Below are 24,772 nucleotides of genomic sequence, written 5' to 3'. Positions count from 1 at the left end.
CCTAAATGACTGCTTTTTATAATTTCTAGACTAATCTAAAAGTCTGCAACTTTTTTTTTCCTTATTCACACTGTTACTACGTTGTCCTAGTTTTTCTTTGTTGGAAGACTTACTGTATGATAAAGTTAGTACTATATATACCAGTGTATCCCAGATTTTCTTTTACTAATAGGATGTTTTATGGTAGTCCATATAATTCAGTTCAGTGGTCTTTATAAAACCCACGAGAAAGCTAAGTATAATGAACCTTTTAAAATTTCAGTCTGTCCCTGATAATTGCCATCCAATCAGAGTGGTCTAAAAAAAATTGTGATGAAGGCATTCACTAAGCATAGTTAAGTGTAATGAAATTTTGTTGAAAGGAATATGTAGTGAATAGAGTCGTGTGCTTGTTGTTCTGTATATAATAGCTCTGTGATTTTAGGTACCTCTGAGTCTCTTTGTGCTTAATTGTTTCATAGACTAAAATATAGGTATGGAATAACTATCCTGTAGGACCATTATGTTCATTAAATGAGATAAAATTGTCTGCCATGTAATTGCCCAGTCATATTTTGAATTTCACTCTGTAGACGGTAACAGAGGATTCAGCATTTGCCATTTGCATATCATCACACAGTGTGAGCTGCACATTATGGGATGGCACATATCTTGCCTTTTTTCTTCCTATGTGTGCTCTGTAGAACTTTTCAGCTCTTCCACCCCACTTTTTGCTGTCGTTCATTTCTACAGTTTCTCTTTTCACCTTTTTAATTTTTAAAAATCTGTTAAATTTTATGGTACATTTTAATATGTTTTAAATTTTATTTTATTTTTATAAAGACAGGGTCTTGCTCTGTTTTACCCAGTCTGGAGTGCAGTGGCATGATTTTACCTTACTGCAGCCTTGAACTTGTGGGCTCAAGCAATCCTTCTGCCTCAGCCTCCTGAGTGGTTGGGACTACAGGTGCATGCCATGGTGCCTGGCTAATTTTAAAAAATGTTTTAGAGGGGCGGGGGTCTTGCTGTGTTACCCAAGTTGGTTTCAAATTCCTGGCCTCAAGCAGTCCTTCTACGTTGACCTCCCCAAGTGCTGGGAGTATAAGCATGAGCCACCATGCTTGGCATGGCACATTTTTAGCAAGTTCAGAAAATAAATCTAAAACATTCTTAAATTATCTCTATTCTAATAATCTTTTTTGTTTTGTGCATCCTTTTATAATAGTTTATCAAGTACATATATTTTAAAAGAAAGTATAGTCATGGTCACATTCCTTTCTCATTGGCAATGTCATTGTTTTTCCATGCTAGTATCTCAGGCTCAAGTGACGGTAATTGGAGGGAGTTTATGATGGTATCAAAGTCATAAAAAGGGAAGGGAGAAAGAGAGAAAATACTATGATTGGCTGGGTGCAGTGGCTCACACCTGTAATCCCAGCACTTTTGGAGGCTGAGGCGGGTGGATCACCTGAGGTCAGGAGTTCAAGACCAGCCTTGGCCAACATGGCAAAACCCCATCTCTATTAAAAATACAGAAATTAGCAGGGCATGTTGGCACATGCCTGTATCCCAGCTACTTGCAAGGCTCAGGCAGGAGAATAGCTTGAACCCAGGAGGTGGAGGTTGCAGTGAGCCAAGATCACTCCACTGCACTCCAGCTGGGGCAACAGAGCAAGACTCTGTCTCAACAACAAAATACTGTGATTTGTCAGAATGAATTGGCCCATATACCAGAAGTCTTGAATATGTTCATGTCCTCCAGTTTGTTGGGTGACCCTATTGACTGCTGTCTTTACTGTAAGTAAAAAACAATTGAAAGTTTCCTGATTGGACCTAATAATTCTACTTCTGTGAACTTATTCTAAAGAAAAAATGAGGTTTACACATGTATGTGTACATGCACAAGGATGATTATAGGCATATTAGAGTAACAAGAAAGAAATTAGAGGCCTTGCAGATGTCTTTCAACAGATTAATTGTGCTGAGTTTCAAATTTATGTATCCCTCATTAATATGGAGGTACAACTGTTCGTGGATGTGGAAGGTATTCCATTAAATCCTGTTGTTCAAAACAGGCCATGTATAATTTCATTTGTGTGAAAAAAATGCATATTTTAAAATTTTACCCTGATCAGGCAAGAAAGTTTTGAATATAGTAGGAGTTTTTATTGCTGGTTTGGTAAGTAATTACATGTTTGACTTCTCCTGGTAAAGTCTCAATGCAGAATCTGCCCTGGTACCTGCTTGGCAATTCCAGACTATTATGGGTAATCCATATGTTGTTCTACACAGGCAGCACCCAACTTGGGAAATTGTTTAATTCCAAAGTTGCAAAATCATTTTGGAATCCAGAGTTTTCACCTATTTAAACACACATGCAAATTGGGGGGGATGCATAAATCAGTAATTGTCCTCTAAAGCTTTCTATAGCCAGAGTATATTTATCTGAGAATGCAGCTGAAATATTATGTAAATATAGTGTGTGAGAATCTTCACTGAAGTATGAGATAAATTAATCACTTTATAAGGGCCTCAGAATTTGATGACATGCATTCTGTAACCTTTAAAGTCTTTAATATTTAATGCAAACATATAAGATGGATACATATATGCATAATATACTTTCACTGAATTTGAGGCTAAATCAGTGATTTTTATGGGGCTCAGAATTTCATGACATTGATTCTTTTTAATTCTGTAGATTCTATAATATGTAATATATCTATATATTATACTTTTATAAGGTGTGATAATTGATGATAAAATGAATACCCATGTCCTTACTGCTCAGATGAAGAGAACATCCTGGTACTTCCCCACCCCATGTTCCTGTGGCCCACCTCACTCTGCATGCTGCCCTTTCACTCCATGCAGGTTACCATTATCCTCAATTTTGTATTTATCATTCCCATGCTTGCTTTTGTTTGCCAGTTGTCATGCTTTACAACATGTTTTTATTCTTCAGTTCTACCCTTAAGGTAAAAGCTGGCCTTATGTTCTGCCATACACTTCTGTGTTCCTGTAATTAGCTTGAGTATTTTTTGTTTCGTTTTGTTTCCCAGCTCATGTAAGCATTCAAGAAGATTTAAAAAAATATTTTGTTCAGCGTTTTTAGTTGCTTTCAGCTAGAAGGTTAGTCAGGACATTCAGTATACCTTGTTGGTATAAATGGAAAAGTGATTATTCATGGATTTAAGAATTTATCTTTTGGCTCATTTTGAAAATAATTTTGCATTGTAGTTAGAGACTGTGGCTCATTTGATACTAATTGTTAAAGTTTTGTATGGACTTGTTTTATCATCTTGCACATATTTAGATACGGTTAAGGTTCTAGTTTTGCTTGAGTAGAATGTGTCTTCTATAATTCTTTGGCACAGGTTCAATAAATAGCCATTAATTCAAGATTGTTAATTGTGTTGTTTAGATCTATATTTCTAATATTCTTTTTTCTTGCTTGAAAAATAATATTGCTGGATACACAAATCAAGGTAGACATTTTCTGTGAGCATTTTGATGGTTATTTCCTACTGTCTTTAATTGTTTATTTGCTGTTGAGAACTCAGCTCTTATTTTGTCTTTCTGTGTAGGTGACTTGTATTTTCTCTCTAGATGGCTTGCAGATCCTTTTTTGTCTTTGGTTTTTATAGCTTCATTACAAATTGAGTTTTGGATTTCCTTTTTTTTTTTTTTTTTTTTTTTTTTTTTTTTTTTTTTTTTTTTTTTTTTTTTTTTTTTTTTTTTTTTTTTTCTTCCTTCACTTGCTTCATTTGTTTCATGCTATTTGTACTTCCAGGGGGTTATGTCATTTTTATCAATTCTGGAAATGTCGTAGCTGTTGTCTATTCCGATATGACCTTTCCTGCACTTGTTGTTATTTCTTCTGGGATTTTGGTTTAGATCTATGTTAGAACTTCTCAGTCTCTTCATATGTGCTAGCTTCTTTTTCATGTATTTAATTTCTTGTCTTTCTAAATAATACGTAATTCGGATCAGTCTAGTCTGTCAGATTATCAGCTCTCCTCAACTGTGACCTGTTTTATATTTGGTGCATTTGTTGATTTTTTTGCTTATAATTAAAAAAATTTTTTTTTAATTGCCAGGCCATTTTGTATGGCCCTTATTATTTGCCAATCTGTCTGCCTTTTATTAATATTTCTCCATTTCATATGTAATTGATGTCTCCATTCTGAATGTGATTATAGCATCTGAAGTCCTTGGGCTCTTCACATTTGTTGTTGGTGGCTTTCTCAGTGATTTTTTTTCTTTTGTGTGAGTTCTGAACTGTTGTGTTGTTGAACTTCACATGTGGAAATCTTGAGGGCCTAGTTTGGGGATTCTTTCCTCTAAAGGTTTGTATTTGCTTGCTGAGAAATGGGAATTACTACCAAATGGAGACCCTTTGAGTAGATTTTGAAGTTCTCGCCTTAATACATGGATCTCAAGAGAAGCTCTCTCACTTTGGGGAAATAAGAAGCGCAGTGGTCAGTCCTCAGCCAGCTGAGAGCATGCGTATCCTCTGTTCCTGTATCTTACAGCCCTTGGCTTCTACCAGGTTCTTAGTTTGTATTTGTTCTTATTTCATCCCTCTATCCTATTTTCCTTTACCTTCTTGTGACCTCAGTAATGTAAGAATAATTGTTATAATGCATCGAGAATCTGGTTCTGGTTTATATAGCAGGTCTCTGTAGTAACATGGTTGGAATCCTAAGTCATTGAATTGTTATGATGCTTAATTGCCTTTCCATACTTGCATTCCATACAAAGCCCCCTTGTAGAAGGGAACTTGGCGATTCAAGGAGCTCATAAAAAGCCAGTGTGGCTGGAGGGCAGGGTGAGAGAGAGTTGAGACAGTAAGGGGTGGCTTGAGATGCCCTTTTCAGTCATCCGACCTTGATTGTGAAGGCACTGAGAAGCCAGAGAAAGTGAAGTGCAAATGGATGACAGAGTTCAGATCCAGGTTGCAAAAAATGTCATTCTCACTGTTCTAATAGTATTTAAGAAGATAAAGGTCAATATGTGGGGACTTACTGGTGTTAACAAGCTTCATGGCTGAGTGTGATCACTTTGATCAGTGGCTTAACTTTAACTGTGGGGAAATTATTTCTTTACCTTAAAGTTTTACTTTTTCTGTGACATTGTATTATGAAACTTCAAATGTACTTTCATGTTAAAAATAAATTTATAATGAACACCAGTGTACCCACCACTTAGACTCTACCATTAATGTTTATTATGCTTCATCACATAACTATTTTTTTCTCTCCATTCCTTTATCTAGTTGTTAATCCATCTTAAATTTTGCTACATTTCAAAGTAAGTTTCAAGTGTCAGCAAACTTTAACATGAGTATCATTAACCTAGAATTCAATATTTAATTACAGTTTTTGGTTCTTTTGATTTATACATAATTAAATACATAAATATTAAGTATATGTTTACTGAGTTTTCTCAAATACTTTTCACCAGAATAATCTGAATCCCTCTGGGATGTTTCCCACTGACTCTTAAGTTACCTGTAACTCTTCATTTTATAAAACTGAAAGTCTATAGTCAGTATTTCCCCAGTTGTCCTCCCTGCAGCCCCTGGCAATCACCATTCTACTTTCTGTCTCTCTGATTTTAACATGTAGGACTTTTCATATACCTTGGATCCTAGTCCTTTGTCATGTTATGTTTTGCTGATATTTTCTCTGAGTCTGTGGCTTGTCTGTTCATTTTCTTAACTGATCTTAGGTTTTCTGGGGTTTTTTGTTTTCTTTCTTAAATCTAGAAAATGGGCACGGGATTGTTGTGAGTCTTCAGTGAAATAGCATATCAAAGCACTTAGAAATGTCTGGCACATAGTGAACATACTCCTTAGTGTTCTCTGTTTTAATTTTTGTGTAGATGAATCAATATTTTTAATGGGGCCAGACACAGTGGCTCTTCCTGTAAACTCAGCCCTTTGCAAAGCTGAGGCTGAAGGACCACTTGTGCTTGAGTTTGGGCTACCGTGAGCCATGGTTGTGCCACTCCACTCCAGGATGGGTGACAGAGCAAGACCCAGTTTCTAAAAATACATATATATATATGCATGCGCACACACACACACACACACACACACACACGTGTGTGTGTGTGTGTGTGTGTGTGTGTGTATTTTAAATGGTTTAGCCAGGTAGAAATACAATTGTTAGGTTTCGATTATTTCTACCACCACTCCTATCCCATGAAAAGAGGAGAGGAAGGGAAATAGATTACAGTAAACTGCCATAATTTTATTATTCCATGTTTTGAAAATTCATCCAAGCCCATTTTGGGTGACATTGTAAGGAAAACACTGAGAATGTTTAAGCGTATATTACTGGTTGGATATCATTATTAATGATGTGCATACTTTTATTAAAAGATGGCCTAAATGTGACTACCAATGTGGAAATCTCAGTGATTTACTACATGTTTTGACCTATATGTGAATATTCTGAAATATATTAATCAGTATACTCTAAAATTCAACTGGAATCTTGTTATAACACTATTCACTGTAGAGCAACAATGTATAAAAATGAGTTTTGACAATATAGTTAATGACTCATGAGAAAGCAAAAAAAAGTGTGTTTTACCCTAATGTCAACTTTTTTCTTTGCCATATGACATTTATTTTTTCTCTCTCAACTTTCATTGGTTAAAGTTATAAATCTTTCATTGGCAACCTTTTGCAAATGGTGGTGGCTGTTAGTATGAAGGCCATGTTTAGTCAGTAAGTTGTCATACTAATCTGCGTTGAGGATGCTGAACTTGTGTAGAAGTCTTTTAGCACTGTTGAAATGTTCAGCTATTAAGATGCCTGGGTCTGATGTGAGTTTGTCATTGTTTACTTCTGCAGATGTTTTAAGACTTAAAATGAGAATGTCCACCCATTAGCTTTTAAATGACATTAAATAATCAGTGGTTTACTTGACAAAAAGAGTTGCAGTGGAAGTTGGAGAAAATACTGAGTCTAGAACTGTAACCTACTTCTATGGTATAGAATCTAAACTTAACTATAACATGTGAGGTGCATACTTATTTCTTATTGGCCAACTTTCTTTTATTTTTATTGCAGTTTTTTTAATTTTAAGTTTTCAGATATTGTATTACTAGAAATTGACTTCCTTGTATATTTTCTTGGACTTACAGCTGTCAGTTAAGATACATTTTGAAATTGCAGGTCCAAGAGGGAAATCTTAGCCTAAGCCTGACATTCTCAGTATGGGAATTATCAGCTGCCCTTTTCCACACAGAAGCTAAAATGTAATAGAGGTCTAACTCTGTCTTAGTGGAAGATTTATTCTCTTTGCTTTAAAGATTTAATTGTGTACATTTCTTCTCCCTTTTTCATTCTTGTGTATTTTTGGTAATTGAAGGAGAAGCACTCATGGTTAATGAAGAGTGTGACATCATATGCAAAAGTTTGTCAAGCAGAGACTCTGGCCTGAGCTTGAGTGTTTAAGGTGTGTGTTGGGGGTCATTCTCATAGACATACAACACCTACGTGACTGACCTCATGTATTCACATTCTACACGCTATAGAGAAAACAGGTGATTAGCATCAAAACACTGTGTGCATAAATTATCTGGTTCAAATTGGTGGTCAGTTTTTTCACCAATTGGTGGTCAAATTGTGGCCATCTTCAGGTATGCAAAAGCACTCTTATTAGACAGAACATTTCAGGGGTTTCGTTTCCAAGACGCTAAGGGCTAGCCCTAAAAATATGCCTTTCTTGGGAATGAACAGGATTTGCGCGTCTGAGACCTGCTGCTAACATTTTCCTGCATAACTGACCTTTTCTTTCCTGGAATTAGGTTACTTCTGCTTAGTCTTCAGTTCTTAATTTAAATGGTACATTCTGTGTAAAGCCTTCCGTTTACCTGTGCATAGTCCCTATACATTTCCCATACAACATATACACATTTTAAAATACAAAATTTGTTTTATTGACATATAACTTACATAAAATAACCAGTTTAAATATGCAGTTTAGTAAGTTTTGACAGTTGTATACAGTCCAGTAATTACCACTTCAATCATGATATAATACAATATATGAATAGGGAAATTGATATTGACAGAATAGTGTTAACTAGACTGCAAACCTAATATAGATTTCACTAATGTTTACACACACTCAGGTGTGTGTTTGTGTTTGTGTGTATTTCTGTGCAGTTTTATCATGGGTGCAAATGTTTGTAACTGTCATAACCAAGATACAGAACTATCCCATGAACACAAAGAAAATCCCTGTTGCTTTGTAGTCACACATTGCCCCATCCCTAACTGTAGCAACCGCTGATCCATTGTTTAACATTATATTTAACTGTTGTTAATCTGCTGTACCTACCAAAGTAAAGTGTGCATTCAGTGAGAGCAAACAGGAAATCTGCCTTCTTCACCATTGTATCCACAACAGAGTAAGGCATGGGCTTTAGATGCTCAATTTATTATCTTCAATAATTCATCTGTGAGGATTGACTTTTAATCCTAATGCCCTGATAACTCAAAATTTTTAGATGAGATTTATTAGAAGATGTCAAGGAAAAAATCCAAGAAATAAAGGAAATTTTTGGAGTTTGAGAAATCAGATTGTGTGTGCATGCACACAGATGTATGTGCACATGTGCTCCCACCCAAGCACACATACTCAATTGATGTTTTTAAAAATATCAATTTTTTAAAAGACCATTTAATGTCTTTGAATATTCTATTGAGGATAGATTCTTCATTTCCTTTTTTTTTGAGATAGAGTCTTGCTTTGTCACCCAGGCTGGAGTGCAGTGGTGAGATCTTGGCTCACTGTAACCTGTGCCTCCTGGGTTCAAGTGATCTTTTGCCTCAGCCTCCCATGTAGCTGGGATTACAGGTGCACACCACCATGCCTGCCTAATTTTTATATTTATAGTAGAGATAGGATTTTACCATGTTGGCCAGGCCAGCCTCGAACTCCTGAGCTGAAGCGATCCACCTGCCTTGGCTTCCAGAAGTGCTGGGATTCCAGGTGTGAGCCACCATGCCTGTCCTCTTCATTTACTTTAATAAAATTTGGGGTTATTTATCCATTGTAAATGGATCCAAAAAAAAGAAATAATGGAAACCCTTGTTGTCATATAGCTTTATGGTCTATCCTCAATAGAACATCCAAAGTAATTATTTTTAAATGAAAATTTACCATTACCTTTGTGTAAGCTTCATGTATGTTTTATTTACTACAATATCCTGGCACATGATAGTCATATTATAAATGTTTGTCAAATAAATCAATGAATGCCTAACTGTTAAATACTATGTTAAACAACATTAAATTGTTTAAAAGTATATAACTCATTAAGGTAGCATAATTGTTCATTTGTATATTTTTATAGCTTAAGTGTGAAAGGAAAACTTAAGTTAGTATTGATTTGGAGCTGCCATTGAGTTCCTTTTGTGAAAAACACTTCACCTAGTCTGACAAAAACTCAGAGTCAGCTAGGCTCTGAGAGTAAAATTACTTGCCTTTGGTCACCCAGGTAGTAAGCAAACCTAGTTAGTTTTGCCTTCATCTGTCCTCTGCTCCATTCTCTTTCGCATGCTATCAAGGACATTTGGGTCCAGTTGATAAATCTGTGTAGCTGTTAGAATATTCAAAAGAGACCAAAATAAAACATAAAATCTCATATGGTAGCCAAAGCATAGAGTTGACATATGCAATACATTATGGAATAATTTGGGATTAATACTTTCTAGTAGAAACTATGAACATTTTTTATATTAAAACCTGTACTTTATTCTATTGCAGAGTAAGACGAAGGAACTCATTAATACAGATACAATATTTGTACAAAGAAAGAAGTCCAAATTCATCCTAGGTTTTTAGCAGAAAATTAACATGGAAACAAATTAATGTTTAGAAATCAACTTTCAGAAGTCTTTTTTTTTTTTTTGAAAGGATCTTGCAAATTTCCTGGTCCTGGATGTAATCCACAGTAGAAAAAGAGAATGCAACACAATGACAATGTTACAACACATCAGGATGCATGTGAATCTATTGTGGCTCATACTATAGATGCAAGGGTAAATGAGAGGTGGTTTCCGCTTGTTAATCTTCATTCTAGTAGAGAATAACTGCGCTGTGGAAAAGTTTACAAGTTGTAGGTACAAACTGAAGCTGGATTTTTAGGGGCTGGTAGATCTGGATTTTGAATCCTGATTTAATACTAGCTTAACACAAAGTTAAATTTTCTGATCTTTATATATAACAACAGGACTAATAAACTTTACCTTGAAAAATTATTGTAAAGATCAGAAATATATGCAAAATGCTTAGCGTAGTAACTGGTCCCTGGTAGATACTCCTTAAGTAGAGTTGTTATCTACTGCTATCATTTTGATCATTGTTTCAGGCTTTTTCTGAGGCTACAAAATGGGGGTGATACTAGTACCCACCTCAAGTGATGCTCTGATGATTAAATGAGATATTACATATAAATCTACTTGACAGGGAGCTGAGTATATATACTTTATAGAAACTTAAATGCTTGATAAATTTGGTTTCACAAATGATAGCAATTCTGATGGGAGTGAGTGGAAGAGAGGTAGTCAAGAAGTGTTTTATAACTGAAATGAACAAAGTGTGTACATAATTCTAAGTCTTGAAGCCCAGCCTCAGGATGTGACCATGCTCAGTGGCTTGAGAGAACACTGTCTAGAGCCTAGATAACAGGGAGCATTGAGACACTGAATAGGTTTTACTTTCTCTCCAGCAGCTGAGGAGCTGCTTTGGGACCTGAGGTAAGGACACGAGTCCGTGGTGATGCCTTATTCTATCTTGGCTCTATACTGTTTGCAGAATACTTTGATCACATCAGGCCACAAATAGATTTCAGGCTGTGATCATACAGCTCTGATAATCGAGATTAAAGCTATAGGAAAAACAACTCTCAGAACTTTGAAAACATTCTCATAAATGAGATTTTTTTTTACAAAGATTATTAAATTATAATTTCCTTTTTTCATTTTTATAATTAATATGAATTTTGTTTTGATTATGAAATATAGCGTTTGACTGTTTTTTTCTACCTGTGAATCATGTTTAAAAATTATGGCAATTAATCTTCAAGATTAATTGAATTTCATAATGGTGCATTTTTCTCAACATGCAATTAGTGGTCTGAAGTAGTTCCTCTAAAATCTGCATCAGACAACTAAAAGCCACTGAATGTTTTTATCTGGGTAGCTATGGTATTTTTCTGCCTATTTAAATACCTATCTTGGTTTAATTCTTGTGCCTTTATTTTGTGCTCAATAATAAACTTACTTATGATGCAAAACTTAGCTTTTAGATTTAGACTTTTGTTTTGTAGAAACAAGGGCCAATTGACGTTAAAAAGATGGTTCTAGACCTAAAGGTTTTTACTTAATTGAATGGATTGATTCAGTTCCAATTGGTAAGTGTAAAGTGCCTGCTATGTGGAAGGAGTAGAAACTGTTATTCCTTGTAAAGGATGGAAAATGTATATGGAAAATTTATATACAGAGGTACCCACCCTCCAGTTTGATGACTCTTCATTCATTTGTCTACTCATTCATTCAGTAAATATTTATCGAGCATCCAGATCTAGATGCTAATGCAGAAAATAAGCAAAAGTTTTGAGATGGAATAGTGTTTAGAGCAGAAATAGAACATAGTTGTCCACGCTAAGTGAGGGAACATTTCTCCTACTTTAAGAGAGAAGAATGAGTAGATGCTTATGGTTTTTTTTTAATGCCTGTCAGGTTATAAATTCCTGGTAGGTTAAAGAGAGTATGCCCATCTGATGTCTTTTTTTCTCTGTAACAAAGAGATGTGGCAAGCTTACTGGAGGAAATATGAAATCAGTGATTGTACAGCTTCCTAGGCAAGTATTATTCAATTTCCAGACCATTTTAACTGGCCATTTGAGATTTGTCTTCATAAATTGAAAGTGGAGTTTATGCCATGATTTATCTAGCTGCTCATCGAAGCAGGAAGAGGGTGAGTGGGTAGGTTCAACATGGCTTGGGTTTATCAAGCAATTCAAACAGAGGGATAATGGGAGATAGAGGAGCTAGGTGTCTTTGCCAGGAACGGTCATAATGAGGAACCATCCAGTATGAAGTAGATAAAGATTGGTGTGGAGTGAGAGGTGAGTTAACTGGGGATGGAACTCTTTTAACAAATGAGCTAGCTTGCTAAGAGGCAATCATTGAAGAACAGGATGTTTGAAAATTTTTTTAGGGCAGAAGTCAAGACATTTTTATGTAAAGGGCCAGAGTAAATATTTTCAACTTCGAGGAATGAGACAAAACGGAGGGTATTATGAAAGTACTTGGAGAACAAGAGAGAAGACAAATTTCCACCAATTTTTGTGTTGATAAAATTCATTATATAATAATTGAGTGTAGTTTTTTGTAACACAGGTGTGCTACTGAAGAGAATGGGATGCCTTTTGCAAGAGGGGTGGATAACATTTCATGTGAGGTTCAAAATGGGTACTCTCTTTCATCAAAATCAGTTGCCAATTTTAGTATCTTCAGGCTAATCTACAAGGAGATTTTACTTATTTCATCTTTGAAAATGTCTTCACAGTGACAGGTACTTGAAAGCATTGATATCACTCTTTCGGCTTTTATTCATTGTTTAGAAGACATTTAAAGAATTCTATTAGAGTCTTCTCTTTTTACCTTAGACTTTAAGCTTGTATTACTTTGCAGATTAATCACTTAAAATTGATGGTTAGATGGAAACACCTCAGTTGTACAGTTAAATGGATTTTGAAATATGTAAATCCTTTGCTTAGAGTCCAAAATACGCTGCTGGAACTGCAGTTTGAGGTCAGAAAATACATCTGCTGCAAATTTTCATAGAAATGGAGATTTCCCTTGTTTTCACTTTTGACAACATGGGCAGGGTTTAGAGCAGCTGAAGGTTATTATAATTCAGACTGTATTCATTGTTTCTTAATATTCCATTTCAGTGGTCATAGATTATATGAGGTTTTCTTAATAGGAGACTTTTATTTAATTATTTTTTGATATAACTCATGTTTATATCTTTAACATCTAGCATTATTACTGACACAATATGAAGTATATGAAAGGTAGTCAGAAAACATTTATTGAATGCATATATCTAATATTTTTCTTTTACAACTGTTCTTTTTCCCATTCCTTTTGTTATAGGTGAAGAGCGATTATATGTTAGAAATAGCTGATCAAGTGGACCAGGAAATTGCTTTGAAGTTGGGTTGTCTAGAAATACGGTAAGATGATAACTATGCATTGAGGCCTTTATTTATCAGTGTTTTTTTTTTTTTATTACTTTTGAATATTTTTCAGGTATTTTCCTTTTCTTCATAAGGATTATCAGTAAAATATGGAATGAAATTTGAGAAAATTATGAATTATTAGGTTGATGCAAAAGTAATTGCAGTTTTTGCCCTTAATATTTATTTATTATTCAGCTGCCTCTCCCTCAGTTTTTATCATTTAACAGCTTAAACATTCCTTATATATACACGTGAAAATTTGTGTCTTTCTTGATTTTAGGCGATCATACTGGGAGATGCGGGGCAATGCACTAGAAAAGAAGTCTAACTATGAAGTATTAGAGTAAGTATTACACATCTAAGCTATACCTGCAAATATGCAGAACTTAAATTATTTCTTAGTTTATCTTCACTTAAAATTAAATACTGATTCTGAAACACTGTTTCATCTGGAAGAGGAAAAGAACAGAATTCTCGATGACATTAATTGTGTTAGTAAACATTTAGATTTGTTGGTAGATGTCTTAAAGCTAATATTTGATATGGCCTGTTAACATATATAATACACTTTTAGTCTGTGTAAATTTAATTATAGCAAGGTGATATTTCTTTTCTAATTTATATTGAATTTAACAGCTGCTTATAAATTGCTTATAAATTATTATTCATATTCTCTGTATAAGTTACTACAGATTGTTTTTCACAATTGGAGATATGGGATTTACTGCTCATGTATCAGAAAATCTAACTAGAAATTTTTCCAATAATGAAATTAATTTGTGTATTAGACTTATATTAGATTTTATTAAATTAACCCAACCTGGAGTTTATGTCTTGGGAGGCTAGAAACCCTGTACTTCATTTTTTTCATAATTAATTTAGCAAAAGATAATTGAGCACTGAGTCCTTTGTAGCTAAGTGCTGGAGATTCAGAAATAATACAGAATTTTAACCCCCAGGAAGCATTCCGCTAGAAGGAAGATTCTCAGCCAAGTAAGCAAAATTATAATCAGTTGGGTGTTTGCAGAAGAATGGTATTTGATGTGTGAGGTGTTTTCACATGGAGGTGTTATTTAACCTAAGCCTTAAAGAATGAGTGATTTCACGAAGTGTGGTTATGTGGGATTTGTTGCCTGGGCGCCAGGAAGCCAGTCAGGAAGATAAATCAGCATTTGCAAAGGCACAGAAACCTGGACCATCAGGCAAAGGTTAGAAAACTCTAAGTTGGTTGGGGATAGATAGAATACCATTCTTATGAGGGAAAGAGGGATATGTATACAGGGACCAGGTCATTATCTATCTTCAAAGGATCTGGACTTGGGCTTTGAGCATTGCTGACTCATCGTTTTAAGCCGGACAATTATAATGAGATTCGCAATTTAGAATTCTGTATTTGTGAGATTAGAATTTTATTAAAGAAGATTAAAAATGGAAGCAGGGAGCCAGGAAACTGTTGCACCTTTCTTGTCCATGTGAGAATGATGAGGCTGTGAGATAGAAGGAAGCAGTGGCCATGGAGACAGGGCTAGTAGAGTCAGAGTCTGTGTAACTGGAGGCTGATTACATTTGAATCAAGGACAGGGAGGAACCCAAGGAATCTCTTGGTTTTCTGTCATGGACCACTATGGATACCAGTCACAGAAAAGAAGTGTGCTTGAGGGGAAAGAAGACAAATTATTTGGAGCATGCTGATTTTTAGTTCTAGGGGAACATTCATGTTTTTTAAAATGAAAAAGGAAAGAGAAATGTTGGTTTATTTCATCTGTTATAAAATCACTAATACCAGCAGCATTAAAATAAAAATCTCTGTGGTACCCTTTGCTTAGATCTTGGTTTCTAGTACCATTCTTAAGTGAAAGGAACCAGAGCTCCTTGGAAAAATGCAGTTCTAGGGAGCGGAGAAAAAAATACAAGGGTGAGCCCTAGAGCAGCTTGTAGTGCCAGAAAGAAGTGCTCAAAAAACAAAACGAGGGGTCTGCGTCAAAGGATGAATGAGCCATTGGAAAGAGTTCCCAGTAACAAAAGCTGGAACAATTAGAGCAACAAATTAAGTTGTGTAGGAATAGATTGTAACCTAAAGTGTAAATTAAATATCCGTGAGTCCATAGTAGTATAAATACTTGAATAAATAAATACTTAAAGGAGCAGTGACAAATTTCCTCTACAGAAAAATTTCAAATAATTTATATAGATACTCTCTCTCAGAGGGGCTGGAGCATAAAACTCACTTCTAACATATGAGCTACACTTAGTGGCTTGTTTCTAAAGATTATAATAAGGAAAGGGCATGTGGGGGGAAAGTAACGTTACAGTGAAGAAACCTGACAGGCGTGACCTCAGCCAGGTGATCAAAGGCAATATCAACAGTAATCAGTCATGTTGATAGTGTGCAACTGTGATATTGTGCTGGCCTGGAGCCAGAACCTGAGCAACGCTATTTTTATGAAATGCAAAACTTTTTAAATAAGTTGCAATGGCTGCCCCATTCTCCTCACAATAACTACTGTTCTTGGCCTCTGTAAATAGAACTGCTAGTTTGTTCTGCAAAACTATGTAAAGCTGCTTACCTTTTCTTATCAGTAATTGCTAAAATCTGTGACTTCTATCAGCACCCAGACGATGTGTAAACAAATGTATATCTTGACTTCTGTAAACCACTGAAGTAACAAACAGAATGACAAAAGTCCCCTAGACCTTGGAATGTCCGGAGACCCCTGCCCTTATCTCTGCCCAGGAGGTGAATCACAGAATCCCCTAGCCCTTGGAATGTCCGAAACCTTTTCATCCCCATCCCCGCTCTTCACCCCCACTCCCAAGGTGGTTTTTCGGGTATAAAAAGTCGTGGCACCCTCCTTTTGACACCACAGGTTGGAAAGACGTGAGTCCTCTGTGGTCGCCGGCATAATAAATGACCCTGCAATCTGGCATACTTTTGTCTTGGTGCTAACTTTCTATGCTCGGTCCAGTACAACACAACCATGATGTAATGTGTTGAGAAGGGCACTTTACTTCTGTGGCCCTCCTCATAACAAAAAACCATTAACCTCAGTCTAATCGTGAGAAAAAACATCAGACAAATGCCACTTGAGAGACATTTTACAAAGTACTTAACCAGTACTTCTCAAAACTGTCAAGGTCATGAAGGAAACAATGGAAGTCAGAGAAACTCACATAATCCAGGAGTAGCCTAAAGAAACATGATGATTATATGTAATGCAGTGTCCTCCATAAGACCTTGGAACAGAAAAAGGATTGGTAAAAACTGATGAAATCTGTGTAAATTATAGAGTTTGTTAATCATAATATATCAATAGTGGTTTATTACTTGTGACAAATGTACCAAAATAATGCAGTATATTAATAGTAGGGGGATCTAGGTGTGGACTATACAGGATACTCTCTTTGTAACTTTTTTGTAAATCTAAAACTATTGTAAAATAAAAGGGCTATCTTAAAAAAAAAAAAAAAAAAAACAAAAAAAAAAAAAAAAACCTGATGGGAGAATTGAGGTCAGTAAGTAGTTAGAGATGATCTAAAAAGGTATACAATAGATGGCGAATAGTTAAGAAAGGAATACTAGTTCAGTGGCCTGGCTGAGTTACAAGGAGAGAACGCCAGGAACACATGTGATCATCTTTTTCAGGGTCACTATGGAAGCCTACCCTAGTGTAGTAGTTGGGGAAAAAGAAAGATGTGAATTGCATTCTGCCCTGTGTCTGTGTGAGGCCAAGATAGGAAAATGAAATGTAACTGAAAGACAGAGTCTGTGTGAGAACCAGAGGTATACAAAGGAATGAAGAGAGCCAGACATACTGTCAAAAGGATACGGAGTTACAGGAAGAGAGATGCTTGAAAGAAATTTTCATGAATAATACCTTGACATGTTTTTAACAGCCAGAATAGTTAAAGAAAATGAAGAAGCAAATTATCTGTCAGCATGAATTAGTGAATGGTATGTTTGGAGAGAGGAATTTTAAGTTAAAGATCTGTTTGAAATGAGAGTCAAATTTTGCACTGAAGTTAGTGTAAATGTGGCTTATTTCTAGAAATTACAGAACTTTAGATGATCAGAGAATAGATGAATAGGAGAGGACAAATTAGGGTATTAACCAGTGCCTTCAAAACCTTACATAGTTTTTGTCGGGGCTAGTGAAATGGAGAATATGAGAATTGCTATACGTAAGTAAGGGCTTGTGATTATTATTACTTAAAAACAGAAGAAGTAGGCACAGCATGAGTTTGTAAATTAGATCCTTCTTAGAGGATTGTGTGGAAAGTTGAATGATCTATTGTTTAGAAATGGCTGTTTCATCTTAGTTAATTTATATGTGTGATATTTAAAGTAAGTAAATATGATAGTTAAAAGAAAGATGAATCTTTAGGTTCTTATAGTTCTAGGTTCCTACAGTTCTGAGATATTATTCTCATTTTGCTGTATCCTCTTTCTATATTCCTATGCTTTTGCTCCACTGTAGTAATTCTTTACAGTTATACAACTTGTATGAATTCAGTACCCTATCTCCATATAAATAGATGAATTGAGTGACCTCTTGAAGCAGAATATCTGGGTTCAAGTCCTTATCCCACCTTGACTATTCTGTTTGCCAAGTTTTATTAGTAAGCCCTTGGTGTCCATTTCCAAACACCTGTAAAATGGGGATAATGGTGATACCTACTTACATATGGGATTGTTATAAGGAGTTAGATGAGATAGTAAGTATCAACTCTTGACATGAGTTGGTAATTCATGTCAAGAGCTTAGTACTTATTGCACCCAACACTGAGTAAATGTGGACCACAATTATGATTATTATCCATGGGAGATACTGTCAATCAGGATAAAAACTAAACTGTAGAGTTTCTTTAAAGAGCATTAAGAAAAAATAATAGGAAACAATATCATTGTTCATCTGTTGATTTAATTTTGACCCCTTTTAAAATTATTTTTGTTTTCAAAGGTAATAATACATTCTAGTTAGAGAAAAAATTTAAACTACACTGTCAAATAAGAAAAATTCTTCAACCCCCTCATTTCCTGTTAACCACCATCATAGTCTTAATAAATATCCTTATAGCTCTGTTTCAACACTTGTGTGCACATACAATGCATAGTTTTAATATGAGTAGAATGATCCTATATGCATCTTGCTTTTTTTTACTCAACTTTACGTTTACTAGATCTTTCCGTATGACTAAATAGAAATAAACATTAGTATACTAGTCCACCAAATGAGTTTATAATACTACATTTAGACAGCCACATAATAGGGGACATTCAGTTCAGGTTAATAACAGTGTAAGGCATGGGGCCATTTTTGTTGTTCATTTTCACCTGTATTATGGGCAACAGATGATTGCTTGCTTTATTTGTATTCGTTTGATTACTGGTAATATTAAACCTCTTTGTATATGTGGCCATTTTTAATTCCTTTTGTTAAGTAATTGTTTTAAATGAGCTTTTCTAATACGTTTGTTTTTTCTTTATTAATCTTAAGAAGTCTTTGTTGTGTTAACACTTCCTTGTAACGTTAGTTCTGTATTTTCTTTCCCAGCTTGTCATTGTCTTTCAACTATGTGTACATGGCTCTCATCATATAGGAGTTTATCTTTCTTTAATGTAGTAAAATAATATTTTCATTTTGGTTTTTGAGTTTTAAGACCCGATTTTTAAAAAGGCATTCCGGCACTTAACGGTTGTTAAATGTTTGTTTTGAAACTTTTGTGTATTCGTTTCTGTTTTTACATTTTCAAATGTGTGGATTTTAAAAATATTTTCTTTTTAAAGTAACTTTTGGCTTAATGGCACTATAGTCAGACAGCATAATCTGTCTGAAAAGAGCTTCTCAACTTCTGTGGAGACCTTCTTTGTGGACCCTAGAATAAGGTCATTTTCCCCAAGTGTTTTATCATGAAAAAGTTTCAAATATACAAAAAAGTTGAAAGACTTTTCCAGTGAGCATCTATGTGTCTGTTACCTGAATGCTACAGTTATTAATGTTTTATTGTATTTGCTTTATGTGATCAGTTCTTAGAAATGTTTTAGTGTGGTTTAAAAAATGCATTTTCTAATCAAGCTTGTTAACATACCCATCTATGATAATGACTTTGCCAGTTTCTTTCTATAAGTCTATTATTTTTTCCTTTATATTTCGAGGTTCTTTTATTTAAACATACAAACAATTCTTGGTAAATTGAATCTTGCATCATTATGTAGTGACCTTCTCTATACCTGATAATTTTTGTTGTTGTTCTAAAATCTGTTTTGCCTTCTTTAGGTTAGCCTTGACCTGGTTTATACTTTCCATTTTTTCACTTTCAACTTCTCTGTGCCCTTACTTTTTAGGTGTGTCTTTAAAAACTGTCATAGTGCTGGATTTCTTCAACCCAGTTTGCTAAGTGTTTCTTTGAAGTGATAGGTTTAGTACATTTATATTTCTTAGGATGCACGATATATTGGACTCGCTTTTATTACCTACTTCTAGTGTCCTAGAAATAAACTGTGTGAGGGTACATGTGCTGTTTATTTCTTAGTTGGTATTCTTATTCCAAATTTTCTACGGTAATTACTTGGAAGTTTATAAACATCTCTACTCCGTCATTAGTTAGCCTTATATTTAACCTTCTGTATTAACCAGCTCCAGATTTTAAACTCATCTAATCTTCTCTTAAACAATACAAGGACCTTGAAACACCTTAACTCTCCTCATCTTCCAACTTACACATGAGTTTTTCCTGTTATTTGAGTTATATCTTTTCAAAATTCAAACTCCAAATATTAGACATTATTATTATTATTTTATACAGTTATTTTTGGCTTTCTTTCCCTACTCTACTCTTTTTTTTTTTTTTTTTACAGACAGAGTCTTGCTCTGTTGCCCAGGCTGTAGTGCAGTGGTGAGATCTTGGCTCATTGTAACTTCCAACTCCTGGGTTCAAGCAATTCTCCTGCCTCAGCCCCCTGAGTAGCTGGGATTACAGGCGCCTGCCACCATGGCTTGCTAATTTTTGTGTTTTTAGTAGAGTTGGGGTTTCACCATGTTGGTCAGACTGGCCTTGATCTCCTGACCTTGTGATCCGCCGGCCTCGGCCTCCCAAAGTACTGGGATTACAGGCACTTTGGGAGGGTGAGGCGGGCAGATCACGATGCAGGAGACCTCGCACCTGGCCATATCATTTTATTTCTTAAACATCCCTTATTGGGCTAGGTGCAATGGCTCGTGCCTATAATCCCAGCACAGTAGGAGGCCAATGTGGGAAGATGGTTTGACCAGCATGGGTAACATAGTGAGACCTCATTTCTACACTTAATTTTAAAAATTAGCCAGGCCTGGTGGCATGCAACTGTGTTCCCACCTAGTCGGGAGGCTGAGGCTGGAGTACTGCTTGAGCTCAGATTGTTGTGACTGCAGTGAGCTGTGATCATGCCACTGCACTCCAGCCTGGGCAACAGAGCAAGACCCTGTTTAAAACAACAGTAACAGCCATTTTTGTATCTCAGACAATCCTTCTGGTATGCTTTTCCTTTTATTCCAAATATATCGTTCAGCTCATTGGTTTTTCCCAATACTGTAAACATACTCTGTTATGACTAGAAATGTCTGTTGACGTTTCTTTGTGGCCACTCTTTCTTTTAGGATCCTTTTCCTACTTTTAGTCTTTTTCAGTTTTATTCATGTCTTGTGCTTTGATTTCTTTTTATAAATCCAGTTGGAATAAGACATACTTCTCAATTTTGTAGATGCATGTTTTCCATCTGGAAAATGTGTGCCACTATCTCTTTAATAATCAACTAGATATATTTCTGATCTTTGCTCTCTTTTACGTTTTTTGTATTTTCTATCTCCCTTTCTCTGTCTCTCTGGATTCTCTTTTTTGGGGGATGGAATTTTTCTTTGGATTTGTCTTCAATTCTTTAATTCTCTTAAGTAGTATCTTTATGCCATACCTTGTTCACTTATTTTTTTTATTCTACCTCTTATATTTTTCATTTCTAGACATTGTATTTCATGTGATGTAATCTGCTTCTTCATGCCTGGTAACCTCTTGTATGCCCATCTGTGGTGTTTGTGTCATTTATTTCTTCAAATGTTTTTTGCATAGCTGTTTTTCTGTTTTGTATTTGACAATAACCTTGAGGTACTGGGTCACTCAATCTCCTGTTACTCTGACTCTCACCCAGGCCACCAGAGTGGCTTGAATCAGAGGGTCGTGGTCCCAAACTAGGTAAGCTGAACTTCAGAGGCTTCATTTCCACTGCTGTGATTTCTGACAAGAGCCAGGGAATGATGCCACTTCCGCCTTCCTAAAGTCCAACCTCATTGCCTAAGTACCAGGTTCATCATCCCTACCTTGCAAGTACCCTCAGAACAGAAACCCCCAAAAAAGTTTCCCTTCTGCCTGTCATGCTGTGTGTGTGTGCTGGGGACATTCTAGAAACCTACATGTTTATCACTCTATTGCCTAAACATTCTTCATTGTAGCTCAGCCTATCTTTCTGACATTAGTTTCTATTTTTCTTTTATTTAGATGTTTTTAATATGTAGTTTTTGATGATAAAATTCTGTTTTTAAATCTCTCTCTTTTTTTTTTTTTAAATTTCACCCTTGTTCTTGAAAGGTAGCTTAACAGATGCTGGTCAAGCAGTCTTTCTACTTTTAGCCTCCCAATGTGTTGGGATTATAGATATGAGCCACCACACCTGCCCAGTAATAGTTTAACAGATTAATAGTTATATTTTCTCAATAAAGATCTTAATAGTATCGCACTTGGTCCTGTCTTCCATTGCGGCCATTGTAAAGGCTGATGCCAGTACTTGAGGAGTGGCCTGGCTGAGAGGATGTGCAGGGACTTGAAAGCATACCATGGCTGTCCTACCACAGGAGCAACTGGGGGCCCTAGTGGCCCTCATACCTCAAGGAGAGCATTGGCGTTGCTTTTTCCTGTTGGTTTTTGCTAGTTACTTGGAGCCATTTAGAAATTTATGTATTTCTTCAGTACAGAAAAGAATTATATATAAATGCAAAATACTGCTTTTTCCTTATTAGTTCGTTTCATGGTTCTCTTTTTCCTTTCTAATAAGAAAGCTCATGAAATAATCCCCATACTTTATTAGATTTCAGCAGGAACTTAAAAGTCAAACTCAGTTGTTTACAGCCTAATGCAGAATGCCCCTTCAACTTTACTGTATTTCTAAATAACATTTTTTTTTTTAAGACAGTCTCGCTCTGTCACCCAGGGTGGAGTGCAGTGGTGTTATCTCACCTCACTCCAAGGTTAAAGTGATTCTCCTAAGCCACCCACATAGTTGGGATTACAGGTGTGCACCACCACACCCAGCTAATTTTTGTATTTTTAGTAGAGGTGGATTTCACCATGTTGACCAGGCTGGTCTCAAATGCCTTACCTCAAGTGATCCACTCGCCTTGGCCGGCCAAAGTTCTGGGATTGCAGGTGTGAGCCACCACACTCAGCCATAAATAACTATTTGGAATTATACTATTACTGCTGCTGCTGCTACTGCTATTACTAAGACACAGTTTCTGAGAGTGAGAAAAGTATTATCTAGAAAATTGAGGGTGTTTTCTTTAAACCAACTAAAGAGTTCAACAGTCTTTCTTTTCCTGTCTTTCCAATCTAGGAAGAACCAAGGTACTTTTTATAGGCAAAGGAAAACTATAAGACAGTGAATTCCCTTAGCCCTGTCCCTGGTACATTACTTCCTGTGGGCTCTCACCACAGGGAACAACTGGGGTGTAAAGAAGACTTCTATTTACATCTTTTGTAAATAAGAGGTTAGGAGGAGAGAAGGCAGCTACCAAAGGAGGTCAGATGTTTTGAGAAAAATGTTTTTCATTAGCCTTTAAAAGTACATTGCCAATACTGACAAATCAATAGTGTTAAAATTAGAATTTTTAATATGGCATTAGAGAAAGAAGACCCTTACTTACCAGTAATTATTCCTCAAACTAGAGAACTATAACATGAAATTATTTTAAATGAATCATTTAACTTTTCACTTCTGCTTGATTCCTTATTAAGTGGTTTGCCTTTTTTAGAAATTTTAAATTATTTTTCATTTAATATATTGTGCTGTAGTGGTTTGCGTAATTGTTTCTCTTCACTATAGAGAATGTGAGCTGCATTCTGTTGTGCAGGGAATACAGTTTTTATATAGTATCTGACATTTATAAGGCATTCCATAGATATTTCTAGAATGAATAAATTTGTGGTTTAAAATTAGCCGAGGTTAATTATAATTGTACATTCTTGTTTTCACTTTTTTCTTCATTTTTCTTGTCGACAGCAGTCAAGTGCATCCTTTAGCTACCCATGATAAATATCAAAAAAGGGAATGCCGGTAGATTTGGGCAAGAATTGATGGTTGCCTCACTGAGACAGAAGTTTATTTCTCTCTCATATGAAACAAGTCATAGACAATCAGTGTTTCTCAGTCATTGGGGCTACAGGCTACTTTAATTTTACCATTTTGTAATCCATAGCCACCTCATGGCCTAAGAGGCTGCTGAACATTACCCATCGCGTATCTATTCTAGTGCGCAGGAAGGAGGAAGAGATGGGCATCCTCTTTCTCTTTCTCTTTCTCTTCAAGGACACAAATATGTATATTTGTGTCTTCACTTAACATCAATAGGTTCCTGGAAACTGTAAGTGAAATGACATAAGGTGAAACCAGTTTTACCATAGACTAATTGATATAAACAAGAGTTAAGTTCTTCTGGAATATTTCTGGTCACAAAAATATCACCAGCTTCTAAACAGAGACCCAAAACCCTTCTAATGTTAAATGTTGGAATAAATATGAGCATACATTTAAGAAAGACTGATTTTTAAAAACCAGATAATTATTTGCCCAGTTATTCCAATTCAAGGTTGTAAGTGGCTGGACCCTATCCCGCCAGGGCAGGATGCCATTCTCTTCACAGGGAGTACTCACCACCCCCGCCCCGCTCCCCAAACCAAACTCACTCATCCTGGGACAATTCAGACACACCAGCTCCCCTAACATGCACATCTTTGGGATGTGGAAGGAAACAAGTAACCATAGAAACCCCACACAGACACAGGGAGAACATGCACACTCCATACGGTGGCCTAGCTGTGAATCAGTTTTTTGTCTCATCAGCATTATAATGAAACAATATTAAATAATAACAATGTTTTTAGGAACCTGCTGTTTAGTACTTTCCCTTAGAGGGACATAGGACAAAACATATTCACATGGCCTTACCTTGCTACAGAAGAGACTGAGGAAGACAGCACTGTACCTGACCAAAAGACAATGTCATCCCCAGGATGAAGGGGAGAATGTCGTTAAGAAACAGCAATCTCTGTTGCAGTTAGATCATTTTAACGTTGTTAAGAGGCTTGAGTAGGCCAGGTGCGGTGGCTCACATCTGTAATTCCAGCATACTTTGGGAGGTGGAGGTGGGAGGATCACCTGAGGTCGAGAGTTCTAGACCAGCCTGACCAACATGGAGAAACCCCATCTCTTTTT

At 35.9% G+C, this 24,772-nt stretch overlaps 1 protein-coding gene across 42 annotated transcripts in view; it reads left to right on the top strand.

The window, feature by feature from the left end:
• The window catches only part of PTK2 (protein tyrosine kinase 2), a 349,037-nt gene that overhangs the window by 143,409 nt on the left and 180,856 nt on the right, over window positions 1-24,772 (top strand). For all 42 annotated transcript variants that reach the window (XM_037728951.1, XM_037728934.1, XM_037728962.1 and 39 more), the window contains 2 exons: window positions 13,172-13,251; window positions 13,538-13,600. In XM_037728951.1, the coding sequence (XP_037584879.1) occupies window positions 13,172-13,251; window positions 13,538-13,600 (143 nt within the window). The remainder of the gene's footprint in view (window positions 1-13,171; window positions 13,252-13,537; window positions 13,601-24,772) is intronic.

This window comes from Cebus imitator, unplaced genomic scaffold (assembly GCF_001604975.1).
Source record: "Cebus imitator isolate Cc_AM_T3 unplaced genomic scaffold, Cebus_imitator-1.0 Scaffold284, whole genome shotgun sequence".
NCBI classification, from domain to species: domain Eukaryota; kingdom Metazoa; phylum Chordata; class Mammalia; order Primates; family Cebidae; genus Cebus; species Cebus imitator.
This window is presented reverse-complemented; position numbering and strand designations above follow the sequence as displayed.